The 14,261-nt window shown below is 46.6% G+C and overlaps 1 protein-coding gene across 1 annotated transcript in view; it reads right to left on the bottom strand.

Annotated features, from left to right (window-relative positions):
• Positions 1-13,392, bottom strand: part of LOC130386036 (glutamate receptor ionotropic, kainate 1-like) — a 30,174-nt gene extending 16,782 nt beyond the window's left edge. Inside the window, exons 1-7 of the mRNA XM_056594822.1 lie at positions 13,203-13,392; positions 6,678-6,845; positions 5,956-6,213; positions 3,871-4,052; positions 3,160-3,213; positions 2,672-2,842; positions 1,050-1,193 (exon numbers count right to left, since the gene is read on the bottom strand). Of these exons, the coding sequence (XP_056450797.1) occupies positions 1,050-1,193; positions 2,672-2,842; positions 3,160-3,213; positions 3,871-4,052; positions 5,956-6,213; positions 6,678-6,845; positions 13,203-13,287 (1,062 nt within the window). The 5' untranslated portion in view covers positions 13,288-13,392. The remainder of the gene's footprint in view (positions 1-1,049; positions 1,194-2,671; positions 2,843-3,159; positions 3,214-3,870; positions 4,053-5,955; positions 6,214-6,677; positions 6,846-13,202) is intronic.
• Positions 13,393-14,261: the final 869 nt, after the last annotated feature.

Genomic DNA, 14,261 nt, shown 5'->3' with positions numbered 1-14,261 from the left:
TCAGCTGGATTTTGAAGACTTTTACGGATCAAAACAGCAGCCTATCAAAGGCTTCCCTGCTGTCTGCCGGCATCAGCACTCTCTCAACGCCAGTACATATATATGAACAACCGTTATTCCTGTAGCGTGTTGATTTAGTATGAAGTGAGTTTTAGATGAGTGATCAAGAAGAGATGGAGTCTCTGAGGCATAGAAGGAAGGAAGGAGGGAGACATGTTGTACCAAATATGGGTTTATGCATGTGTGAGATGAAACCTGTTATGCAGTGCTTCCTGATGATCTAAGGTCTGAACCGCCATTTGCAAGCAGAGATGTTTATGAGGCGTAACAAGTAAGTCCAAAGCGGGTCTGAAATCTTTGAGGGAACGGGCCGACAACGCCCATCAAATCTTGGCTAAACGCCCTAACACTGCTTTTCCTATAGAAGTTTCATAGCCTCATAATTGTATTCTATACAAGAATAACACTAAAAAATATGGGGTGCTTTTGGAAATGAAATAGCTTACATGAATCTTCCGAAAAGCAATTTTACCAATGGCAATCTTTGAATTCCTTTTATTGTTCACACGTGGTCTTTGGAGACTCCAAGTAAAGTTTTGTCATTTACACATAGTGAAGAACCAAGGTTCCGTTCACACGGTCAGAATCCTCTCATTAATATTAAACCCATTGAGAGCAGGCTCTCTTTTTCAATGACGCCCGGATAACAACATAGGAAATAAAAACAGAAATCCACATGCACAACATATATGAACAGCCGGTCAAACAACCAGAACAACACTGCATTACATAAAGTAAATAAATCAATGATACAATAGAATGGGATAACTAAAAAAAACTTAAAAAACACATGAGAACCTCATCCAATGTGATTTCAATCATCCCCTTGAACTTCTCAAATGAGACCAGCCGCTCCAGTTTTAGTGAGTCCTGAAGTTTGTTCAATCTGTCAGGATGGAATAAACTTCATTACTGACTGGAAGCAGCTCAGAAAGCCCCGGTGAGTCGACTTCGTGTACAAACAAGCTGGTGTCTGCCGGCGACCTCACCTCCTTGAACAGGTTCATGAAGCGGGGGCCGAAGCGCCACGGCTTGTGGCGGTGACACTGCAGCGAGCTCACCGTCATCTGGGTCGCCCGCTGTGACGCCACGGCAACCATGAACACCGCGTCGTACATCAGGGCCGCGTCCGTCTGCACACACACACACACACACACACACACACGCGCGCACATAAACACACGCGCACACAAACATGCATGCATATGCACACAATAGTAACCTCTCTCACACATACACACACAGACACACACATATAAACAAACATACACACAGAAGACACACACACACTCATCGACGTGCACAAACTCATAGGTGCAAGCACGCACACAAAAGACGCACAAACATACGATCACACACACACAATGACATGAACACGCATACCCGCACACACACACACACACACAATATTGAAAGTCAAAAACTCTGATAAGCATGTGCTCCATCACTCTGTATGACTGAGTTAATAGTGTGTGATATGAGCAAGTGAGTGTTTTGTACAAGAGCAGCAATAACTTCACAGGGGGGACTAAATGACTCCCGCAGGGGAGCAGAGGTGAGGAGTAAGAGGAACTGGAGGATACCGGATAAAAGAAGGGCAGGGGATGAAATGTGAAGATGTTATCAATGTTTTACTGCTTCTAATCAGAAAGGAAAGCGTCTGGAACAGTGAAAAGGGGTTCTTACGGGTATTATCCGATACCGGCCACTGTGGGCTCATCTAAGATATAAATATATATCCATACATAAATTATGCACCATTTATTTGTTTTGGACAGGAACCCAGACCGAAAAAGCTAAGTCAGATGGAGTGTTATTTGCTGATATTAAACTTTTCCAAAAACGAATTCTGCCAAAGTTCCCAAAAGCATGAGTGCAGATTTATACTATAAATAGCACCGAGTTCTCACGAGAATTTCTGTTAACGTGATTTAGCAAATTATTTAGTGGAGAAATATAGCAGCAGGTGCTATAGGTAACACCTCTCCCAACATGTTATACGTTGAACGCTATTTATTATGGCACAGGTGTTGATTTATACACTGTGCGCTCCTAAGCCCAAACCACATGACCGTGTCGGGACAGATGGAAATGCTGAATAATTTTCACATCTAAAATAAACTTTAGTCCAATGCAAAGCCAGCAGAAAAATACAGACCCTCTACATTCATGTGCCGTGCTCCGATAAAAAAAATTTTTTTTGTCGTGCATCGCTACAACCTCTCGCTGAGTTTAGAACAGGAAAACTAAATAATTTAGAGACTAATGAAGAGTTGCACCATTATAAACGGTTCACTATTCGGTTCGATTTACCTTTTATCATTTTTTAGATGCAGGGTGCCTTTTAAGATCTTGCTAGGGGACAACAGATGGAAATGAGCATTTGCAGCTAACTCTGGCTTATAAATAGCAAGCAATTTGTCTGTTCATCAATGAGCAGTGTCCCTATCAACTAAAAAAATTAAAAAATAAAATAAATTGCCATTTTCAGGGGAATCGATTGCTGCCCATCCAAGGCCAGAAGAGATAACAGAAGAGATATCCACAGCCAGAGTGCAAAGGTCAATATCAGGGCCATATCCCCCGCGGCCCGGCCTGAGGTCAGCGCTACCGTCATCACGCCGTCCATCAGCCCGCTCTCCTGCTTGGGCCCCTGCAGGCGGTCCAGGGCCCACTGGTCCATGGTGGCGGCCACGCGCGGGTCGTCTGTGTTCAGCAGCCTGAAGCCCGTCATGTTGACCCCGCTGTAGCGGTACGGCTCCAGGTCCAGAGCAAACAGGTCCTGATGGAGAGAGAGAGGGGGAGGGAGGGAGGGGGGAGGGAAGGGGAGAGAGAGAGAGAGAGAGAGAGAGAGAGAGAGAGAGAGAGAGAGAGAGAGAGAGAGAGAGAAAGAGAGGGAGAGGGAGAGAGAGAGAGAGAGAGAGAGAGAGAGAGAGAGAGAGAGAGAGAGAGAGAGAGGGAGAGGGAGAGGGAGAGATAGGGAGAGGGAGAGAGAGAGAGAGAGAGAGAGAGAGAGAGAGAGAGGGAGAAAGTGAAAGATTATAAGCCTATTAAAGACCTCCCAGATGAGTTCTAAACACATCAACCGGTGTCACTCACCAAGGTTGTGAAGAAGAAGTGATAGTACTCTGTCATCATTCCCATGGAGGACAGCTGCAACACAGAGACAGGAGTCATACAGAGTCCTACACAAGAGCTGGGATCTACACTTATCTTCACTTATCTACATATTATACAATAGACAGGTTTTTGTGGATTTTAAAAGTGTTTCTCTATAAAGTCCCCTTTCAGACTAAAGGTCTTTTTATGGTCCCACGTTCCCGCAACGCAATGACCAGGCAGACGCTGAACGTTTATGGTTCTGCGTCGGGTTTTAGTAAACGGACCAATCACAGCCCTTGCTGCCGCGTCGCCTTGACGGAAGGTTACGATTTTTGGGAGGCGCACGTCCGGGCCTTGCAGTGGACGCAAGGAGGGTCCGCAAGGACGTAAGTGGTCCGTGACCCCCTTGCATTGCGTGAACCTGGAACCATAAAGAGCCCTTAAAGTTGCCCCCTGCGCCCAAAAAATAGAAAAAAAAAAAGACTGCATCTGAACATGAAAACGTCAAAATAGAATAATAAATATATAAGTGCACCTATAAACACATAGTAAACCTCAACTCCTTGACCTAAGCTCACAGTATGAGAGGACACTGAAGGAAATAATGTGGCTGAGTCTTCTCCTTATGAAGCCCAATATGTCAAGGCTACTTAGGGTAACAGCATTAGAGGACCGCATAAAGCCTGGGACACCAGGACCTTGTCTGACCTGGTTGAGGAGCTCGGCGGCCATGCGGTAGGAGCAGTCGAACAGGACGAAGAACTCCTTGTCCTTCTTCAGCTCCTTGAGCAGCGGCCGGGCGTCCATGTTGCCCGGGGTCAGCTGACGGATCTTGATCTTCAGGCTGAGCTTGGCGGGAGCCTTGATCAGCTCCTGCATGCGCATCAGACCTGGGAGAGAGAGAGAGAGGGAGGGAGAGGGGAGAGGGGGGAGAGGGAGAGAGGGGGAGAGAGGAAGAGAGAGGGAGGGAGAGGAAGGATGGGGAGTGAGGGGGAGAGAGAAGGGTGGGAGAGGAACGGGGGAGAGAGAGAGCGAGAGAGGGGGGGGGAGAGAGAAAGAGAGAGACAGAGTGAGGGGGAGAGAGAGTCAGGGGGAAAGTGAGGGAGAGAGGAGAGAGATAGAGAGAGATAGAGATGGAGACAGAGCGAGAGAGAGAGCGTGATAGAGAGAGGGAGAGAGAGAGGAACAGAGAGAGAGAGGGAGACAGAGAGGGCGAGAGAGAGAGAGCGATAGAGAGAGAGAAGAACAGAGAGAGAGAGGGAGAGAGAGAGAGAGCCCAAAGTGAACTGTGTGATGCAATGCCAGTGGTCATAAGGGTCACCCGTTCAGAGGTAAGGGAGTCATTTTGAATGTTGCTCTAGGGCACTTGGGTCATACATATTTTAGTTATTGGAAGGAGAGTACAGTCCATACTTTGTTGAGAAGGTTTGCCCTACCGGTATGATCCACAAATCATCTTCGCTCTAACTATCCATTGCACTTCTCCAATTGTAATCTTTCAGCTGCATGTTGTGCTTGTGTATGTGTGACATTTCTGAAAAATATCTCAACAACACAACAGCCCCACCCCCGAAACAAACAGAACAAAAACCAAAGCAACATTAATCTATAAAGCATGACATTTCAGCGCGGGCCCTTATCTTGCGAATGCCGACTCATCAGAGGAACAGTGTGCAGTCGACAACAGGACGCTGTTGTGCCAATTGGCTCATTCACAGTTCACAGAAGCACACAAACTACGAATGGGATTGAAAGTAGGACTGGAGAATGAGACTCAACTTAATGGATCACAATTCATCCCAATCTGTTTTCCCGTTTCTCTCTTTCTCTCGCTTAAATATTTATATTTCATATTATATGTGTTTGTCTGCCTGTCCATCTTCATCCATCCATCCAACCATCCATCCATCCATCCATCCATCCATCCATCCATCCATCCATCCATCCATCCATCCATCCATCCATCCATCCATCCATCCATCCATCCATCCATCCATCCATCCATCCATCCATCCATCCATCCATCCATCCATCCATCCATCCATCCATCCATCCATCCATCCATCCATCCATCCATCCATCCATCCATCCATCCATCCATCCATCCATCCATCCATCCATCCATCCATCCATCCATCCATCCATCCATCCATCCATCCATCCATCCATCCATCTATCTATCTATCTCTATCCAGCCATCTCTTTTTCCTGTCAGTGGCATGCATTTTTGCGTTTGTGTATATGATCTTATCACACACACACACACACACATACACACGCACACACACACACACACACACACGCACACGCACACGCACACACACACACACACACACACACACACACCAGAAGCACCACTCCAGCGGTCAGCCAGTGGGACCATCTGGAAGGCACACAGACCCACAGTCCCCCAACCAGCCGCTTGGCCGGGCCTGCTCATCGGCCTGCCAGCCACCAGCCTCCACGTTGTCCATCCATCATCGTTCTCATTCCCAGACACCTTGTCGGTCACCACCCAAACAACCAGACATCAACGTCAGCAACATCCCAGGGTACCGCTGCTGTCCTCGTCGCCACGGTCACCACCCAAGCAACCAGACACCCACATTCCAACATCCCAACATCCCAGGGGTACCGGTGCTGTCCTCGTCGCCACGGTCACCACCCAAACAACCAGACCCCCACATTCCAACATCCCAACACCCCAGGGGTACCGGTGCTGTCCTCGTCGCCACGGTCACCACCCAAGCAACCAGACACCCACATTCCAACATCCCAACACCCCAGGGGTACCGGTGCTGTCCTCGTAGACCACGGTGAGCTTCTTCCACTTGAAGAAGGTGACCACGTCCAGGATGGCCCGGGCGATGGCGCTGTACTCGGGGTACAGGTTGATGAAGAAGGTGTCCTTGTTGTCCACCGACGGGTGCTTCCAGCGGGTCTGGATGTGGGGCACCTCCAGCGCGTTGCAGATGGACTGCACGGCGCTCACCGAGGAGCTGTGGGAGGGGCCGAACAGCGCCACCACGCCCAAGGCCAGCTGGTCGCAGGCTGGGGCCGGAGGGAGGGAGAACGCACACAGGACGGGTTTTAGAGCAGGGGGTGGGGCCACTTTTATTCCCTGACGGTTCTGTTAGGGTCTCACGAAGATGTCGTCAACGTTTTGGTGTTATTTTGTACGTTTTTATTTGCAAGTTGAATAACTTGGGTTCCCTGTATAATGCATATACGTCTGCTAATAACACTTTTAATAAAAAGCTTTTAATAATAAGCAACACAGGTGATTGATTGGTACTCCTGTGTCAGCAGCACAGGAGGAACTGATTAATGTCTTCCATAAGGTATATATAGGTATTCTAATGGTGGGCGGGGGGAGGGGGGGGGGACGGGCGGTGGGGGCTATAACCCCTGGTGCTGAATCTGTTCAATAGTTAAACCAACGTGCAATTCCTCCATCGATGCGTCTTGCCTTCTCCACATAACTCATGTTAAGGAACGCTCCCCACAACACGCACCTCTCCTGGACGCCTCGAAGCCGTCAAACAGGTTGATCCTCTGGATGTCGTAGGTCAGCGTGGTGTTCGGCATCAGCGTCCGGTTCCGGTTGATGCTGGTGACGGCGAACTTGAAGGCCAGCTCGTCCATGCTCACCAGCTCACTCTCCCGCGTCTCGAAGATGCCGCCTGGCGAGGAAGCAGGGGGAGAAGAAAAGAGGGAAATAGGGGGGGGATTCAACAGGATGTAATACATGGAAATGCTCTGTGTATAGCAGGCTCTGGATGCATTGTCCCGGAGCCCTTTCGTTCCTCCTGAGGTACTGTGTTAGTGACGACAGAAGGGGGCAGGATGTGCGTTGAATGCAGAGCAGTGGCAGGGTGAGCACTGAAGCCACTGAGCCATGCACAAAATAATAACAACAAGGAGGAAAATGGAGGAGTTTAAAATCGGAATCTTTTTCTTTTTGGAGGAGTGGCGGGGGGGGGGGGGGGGGGGGGGGGGGGGGGGGCTTCTCGAGGTAGAAGGCCAATGAATGGGAGCTGGGAGACAAACTTGTGCCCATGTACACAAGACACTCACACACACAGACAAAGAGATGATGGAGCGGGAGAAAGGGGGGACTAGCACGCAATCTCACGGGTAATTGGATGAATAATAATTCATGTAAAAACCCATGCTTTGTTAAATTAGTCATTGTGTGTGTTTGTGTGTGCGATCAGAGCTGTGATTTTACTCAACACAATGAACTTGTGGTTTCAAAATGAGGGGGTGTGTGCATCAAAATGCCTGGGAATCCAGGTACACACAACACAGATGCGCACTGACGCGCTCAATGCAACACAGGCACACACACACACACACACACACACACACACACACACACACACACACACACACACACACACACACACACACACACACACACACACACACACACACACACACACACACACACACACAGCTCAGCCGGCTTTGACCCTCTTTGTTTAGAGACAGGAAATTAAAATTGCTTTAGATCAGTTGAGTCCTGGTGATATATTATCATTTGAATGGGTTTGATGCCACTGATCAGTTCATGGGAGAGAAGAACCATTGTTTTGGTATTTAATTGAATTAAATAATCTTTTGATGATATTATCGCTGCTTGGGGAAAACTTGAACAAAACGGTTGACTGTTGCATGGATGGCACACAATGGGATTGGTCTGTTTCTTTCCCACAAGCCAATATAAAAAGTTGACAAAGATTCAGAACAAATGTTTGTTGTTTCGCTTTTGCTGTTGGTTGTCTCATGGTCCTTTTGATATCTATTACTTCATAATTGAAAATCATTCAATACATCCGATCACACTTGAGCACAACATTTCCAGGTCAAAAACCTTTGAAAGGTTTTTGAAAGGTTTTCAGCATGGCCAACTCAAAATGCTAGTCACAAGAAACGTATTGTAGCTAACTATTTCAGTGAAGGAAGTTTGCAGTAACAGGGAACAGAGGCAAAAAAACATGCACAGAATACTTGGACTTTGCGTGGAATCAAAAGGTCAGAGTCTTTTTTCATTAAACCGGAAAGGAAAACTGGGGGAACTGCGTTACACAGCATCTTCCCATCCTGGGTTGCATTCCTTGCTAGTTTGCAATTAGTTAAATCAGGGTGGATCTTATTTTCAGCAATCCAATAGTAGTGTCTAGTCTAGTTATCTACCCATGGGTGGACATATCCTTTAATCATGATATAAGCCGTTAATCACGATATAAGACCATCATTACACCCCCTTAATAAACCAACACGCCAGACACTTTTGTTTCCAGCTTCCAGATATGTGCGGTCCAAAGTGTGATCCTATATTTCAGGTGTTAAGCTGCTATTTGTTTGAGTTCTTTCAGCAAAGACTCCAGTCATTTCTGGTCCTGCGGACATAAATCCTCATTCAACACATCTAGGTGACTTGGCCGGCCAGCCGTTATCGCACTGCATGGTGCACGGGCAGCATGATATATGGAGCCGCACACAGCATATTTTAAGGTAGGCTTCTGTATATGCAGATTAGCTTGCGTGCATCTGTCATTTAAATGTGCGAGTGCAATGTCTTGAGTTATGCAACGCGGGGGGCTTTAGGCCTATATTCATGCGTGTCACATATTTCAAAGCAATATCACACATCTTTATTGAAGACAAGATGTGTAGACACGCGCGGTGCCGGTAGCGTGAACAAACACGCACACACACAAAAACACACACACACAAACTTGTAAACATACACACACACACACACACACACACACACACACACATGCATGCATACACACACACGCATACACACACACACACACACACACACACACACACACACACACACACACACACACACACACACACACACACACACACACACACACACACACACACACACACACACACACACACGAAGAAACAAACATGCAGATATACATGAACACTGAAAAGCAAGGAATTGAAAATGTTTCCGGAGGATAATTCTAGAAATGAATTTGTGTTAAAGCAATGGCTGCCAGCACAAAAATTAGCTAATGTGTGTAACAAGGTGGTGAAAGAATACAAGTAAGTGCGGGTGTGAAACAAGTCTGTGATTTGGTTTTGTAAAGAGGATAGCTTGCATTGAAGGGGCAGCAAGACTGGCCTCCACTTGGGTTAAGGAGAAAGTTAAAGGAGGAAGAAATATCTGTTTGTGATTCACTGAACAATCTGTTCAACATCACTCGAAATGAAGGATGCTTATGTGATTGTGCCTGTGTGTGTGTGTGTGTATGTGAGTGTGTGCATTTGTGTGTGTGTGTATGTGTGTCCGTGTGAGTGTGCCGCTCACGTGCGTGTGCGGGCGCATGTGCGGGTGCATGTATGTAAATGCATTTTAACCTCCACTCTCCTTTAATAACTGTGATATTTTGACTGTGCCGAACTTCCGTTGCGGTTCCTGCGGCACAAAGATGTGCTTCGTTACTGCAGTTTTAAAAAGAAAAAATTACATTTGGCCAATTCTGCATATTTGTACCTTGCCCTGCCAAGTTAATTAACATTCGGAACTAAAAGCCCCCATTAAAGGACCAAATGATAGAGAAGCATTCCTAGAGAATAGTTACACCTGCCAATCTGGCCAGTGTGATGGCTGAGAGAAGTATTAAATATTCAGATATTAATATGCTGAGAACACTGCCCAGTGGCACGCTGAAGTGCAGCTGTGAGATCCACTGGAAGTGAACCACAGATGAAGGCAAAGTGAAGGAGCTCTGTAATGGATCAACAATGCCTCTGCCAGTATTCACCTTTGTTTTTGTGTTTCGAAAATGGACGACGTGGTTGGAAAGTCATTCGTGGTGGAATGAGCTACCTTTAGCTCTTAACGATTTGCATAACCCCTGCCTACCTTTAAACAACATGGTTTCCTGTGGAGAACATCACATATACCGACTTTCGTAGTTTATAGCTTTCGTTTTTCAACTTTTGAACCCATGCAGGCTGCTATCTCTGATGTGTAAGCATTGTGCAATAGGGAATGTGACGGTGTGTCACACCGCATTGCATGTTGGGACGCGGACGCCATCTTGTGAGGAACGTCACTCTTAATGCACTTGTTTTTTTCCACGTAGGTCTGGTGAAGACACCGTTTTCCACAGAGCAGAACCTCCTTGAACAATGGGCAGACTCTTCTATGGCAGCTCTCGACGCAACAGAACTGACTTACCATGGCGACAGTTTCAAGAATCAGGACAGAGGATCAAAACTGTCAGAGCTCCCACTCACCGCAGAGGCAAAACGCCTCTAAAGATGGCCTCTAAAGATGGCCTCTAAAGATGGCCTCTAAAGATGGCCTCTAAGGCCCAATCCCAATTCTACCCCTTACCCCTTCCCCTTCCCCTTCCCCTTCCCCTTCCCCTTGTTTTGAAGGGGTAAAGGGAAGGGGGAAGGGGTAGAAATGGGATTGGGCCTTAGGCCCAATCCCATTTCTACCACTTACGCCTTCCCCTTAACCCTTCCCCTTGCCCCTTCCCCTTACCCCTTCAAAACAAGGCGGAGGGGTAAGGGGAAGGGGTAAGGGGTAGAAACGGGATTGGCCCTAAACATAGCCTCTAAACAAAGCCTCTAAACATGCCGTGTTCAACACGGTGTGACATCGCTTTGGAAAGCGTGCACAAAATGAGTCATGTAAATGCAAACCTTTCATTGATTGCGAAAGAAATCGATTTTGTGTGCGCAAAGGGGGGAGCCCTAGTTAATTCATAAATGCCAATAACTGTACACTCATAAACTGCTGTGGACATTACAGAAAGGGGTAATGAAATGCAGTGAAAGTGATGTTCCTCAGTGGTACAGTTTTCCCACTAAAACCCCGGGCTGGCAGTCTGCTCTGCGAGAAGAGGAGGAGAGATTGAGGGACGTCTAGACATCTGACACATTGGAAGCACTATGAAGATGACGTGTGTGTGTGAGTGAGTGTCTTCTGAAATGGTCTGCTCTCTGTCTGCTACTTCGCATTCCTCTCCCTCTCTTTCCTTGTCCCTCTAATTTCACTTGTCACTCACTCACTCTCACTCAGTGTAATTTGTTGTATTAATATTTTTCCCACTGATGCATACACACCTAGTCATTAGGCCCATGGCATTAGAATTTCAAATGTAGCCATTTCCAAGGCAAGTGGTTTTATTGTGTGTTGGTGTGCGGTGACTGACTGCCCCAAAATGCACTCCCACTGGCTGTATCGTTGGGGTATTCAAGGCGGTTTCAGAAGAGTGCACTCAATACAATTCCTGACTCCATTACATACTGTCTGATATTAAGGTCACGCAACAACATACACACCATTTTAAAAGGTTTTCCGATTTCAGTTTCAGTCTGCATGCCGGATGACAGCTCAATAACAACAAACTGCAAACATTTTTGTGTTGAAATAATCATGACGTCTTTGTACTTCTCAGACTTTCAGTCTAATTTGAATTATTTGGAGACGTATGTCCGCCTATATTGTCCTGCTCTATATTTAGCCCGCTAACAGTTGGACGCCATTTGGGGAGTTGATTCAACCAACGTGCGCTCAGGTTTAGTGTTGGCTATCAGCCAGCGCCATAGATCACGATACTGCTGGCCAACTCGTCCCACGGTAAGCAGACCTGCGCACCTCGGTGGAATTGGAGGTGCGCAGATAATGTTCTGTAGTGGCTCCAGATAATTCAATCATCCCCCTCATGTTCAGCCAACGCAAAACGGAGGACCCTATTATAGATGTAGGTCACATCTGGGAGGCCCGAGCGGGTTACAAACGTATTCAACAACTGGAACAGTGTCTCAGTCTGTCCTGTCTAGTGGTAGGCCTAGTTTTCGTTCTGGTTCAAGTTTGCACAACGCAGACGCGTACGCGGTAAATCTCATGTTGTATACCTCAGCGTTCAATCCTCAAATGTCCAATGTGGTGCAGCCAAACTGAGAGTTGCCTGATTGGTAGTTGTCCCTCACTTCGACCTGACAGGCAGGTGCCACTTCTCTCCATAATGCAACAATGTGATGAACACTATACTATGCTGTGGAAGACTACAGTCCCGTCCGTTCGGTGACCAATAACATCATAGTGAAGGGTGATGACGTTCCATTATTGTGTCGGATTTGAATATATGATCGAGTGGAATAGATCATCTGCTTTAAGGTGTGTGCGTCGGTGCGACGCACACATGAGAGAGAGAGAGAGAGAGAGAGAGAGAGAGAGAGAGAGAGAGAGAGAGAGAGAGAGAGAGAGAGAGAGGAGAGAGAGAGGAGAGAGAGAGAGAGAGAGAGAGAGAGAGAGAGAGAGAGAGAGAGTATCCCATAAACATCAGGCACCACATCGCCCTCCCTAACCAGAGGAATGGCATTAATAACTGCTGTTTGTTCTGGTTTTCGAATAGCAGATGGCATTAGAGGAAGAGATTTGTTTCTATTTTACCTAGAAAAATCGAAAACCAATTTTCTAAATCCAGTCACAGCTGTGTTGTTTACATTAGAGTTAATTAAGTTGATGATTGTCAATGCAGGATGCAATTAAATCAAGAAAATTGCATATTCAAACATTAATACAGTTCTGTTTGTCCTATTGCTGTTATTGGATTTTTGGAGGTACATTTCTAAGGTCAATAAAAACTAAAGCTGCATACAGTTATATAACTTATTTTGCTTTTTTTATGTTATAGAATGTCAAGTGACTGGAGGGTTCATTATAGCCCAGATCTTATATATCCAATAGGAATTATCACAGACACCAAATTAGACTATTTCACATTGATGTATGTTCTGGAAGCCTTTATTTGACTGTTATATAAATAAATTAAATACAAAATGAGTTACCACTATATGCATATTAAGCTCCAAAAAAGATGACAGAGGCACGTTCAAGAATAGATTTGCTGACAGTATTATGTACAGTATGCACTGCAAAACACTTTCCATTAGACAGAGCCAGACGGAACTATGAAAGGCGTGTCAAAGTGCGACTTTAAGTGTCCCAAACCACACGCACTCTCACCTATAGACGTTGACCTTACCTATTCTGAGGACTTGTTGTGAGCTCAACAGAACTTGAGTCATGAGGTAAAGAGAGACGAGAGGTATCTTTCTTCTGTCCATCATGTCTTGAGTGGAGGGTTGCTATGTCAGAAGAACGAGTTCCGAGTCCGCGTCAAGGAGCGCCTTGGTTTCCATCCTCATCGTTTTGACCCAAATCACTCGCATCCCTCCAGTGGTCCTCACTCCTGTATCTTCCAGTACGCCTCACTGTCACACTAACCGTTCCTCTAGGCAGGGACATTTAGGCTGCATTCAACTTCGTCGCATTCGTCCCCTTCAAATAATAATATAATATAAATAAATCCAAACCAAATCCATCCGAAAAGGGTCAGTCACGAAACAGCCATGAAGAACGTGCACTGGGCGATTTACCTCGACGCGTATTATGAGACGCGAGGCTCATAAGTGAGTGGAGGGGATTATGAAGTAGCCGCGTTGGCAGCATCCTGGGGATGTGTGTGTGTGTGTGTGTGTGTGTGTGTGTGTGTGTGTGTGTGTGTGTGTGTGTGTGTGTGTGTGTGTGTGTGTGTGTGTGTGTGTGTGTGTGTGTGTGTGTGTGTGTGTGTGTGTGTGCGCGTGTGTGTGTTTACGTGTTATTTTGCGCGTGTGTGTGATTCTGTGTGTGTGTTGTGTGTGTTGTACGCGTGTGTGCGTATGTGCGTATGTGTGTGCGCGCATGTGTGTGCGCTGATGAAGAGGGGAATAATCTTCAGGTTTACGCACAGATGTGCCGCGCCAAGCTGTCGCCCTGCAGTGCGCCCCACGCGGTCACTCGCCCTCCGGCCGCTGAAAGAATCTTATTATCTGCCTCGGCAATCATAAAGCTCCAATGCTTCATGTGCAGGAGCCACAGCCCGATAAGGTCACAGTGAAAAACCTCCTCCAGGACCCACATAAAAGCCTGAGAGTGCGCCACTGGGCATTGGAAGATATAAAGCGCCTTAGTAGCATCTATTGGCAACTGATTCACATTAAGGTTAGCGTTTTCTGTTGAAACCGGTCGAAAGCGGCCGTCATCCTGCCCACCATGGTTTCTT

This window comes from Gadus chalcogrammus, chromosome 7 (genome assembly GCF_026213295.1).
Source record: "Gadus chalcogrammus isolate NIFS_2021 chromosome 7, NIFS_Gcha_1.0, whole genome shotgun sequence".
Classification (NCBI taxonomy): Eukaryota; Metazoa; Chordata; class Actinopteri; order Gadiformes; family Gadidae; genus Gadus; species Gadus chalcogrammus.
Note: the sequence above shows the minus strand (reverse complement) of the source record. Positions and strands in the feature narration are given on the sequence as shown.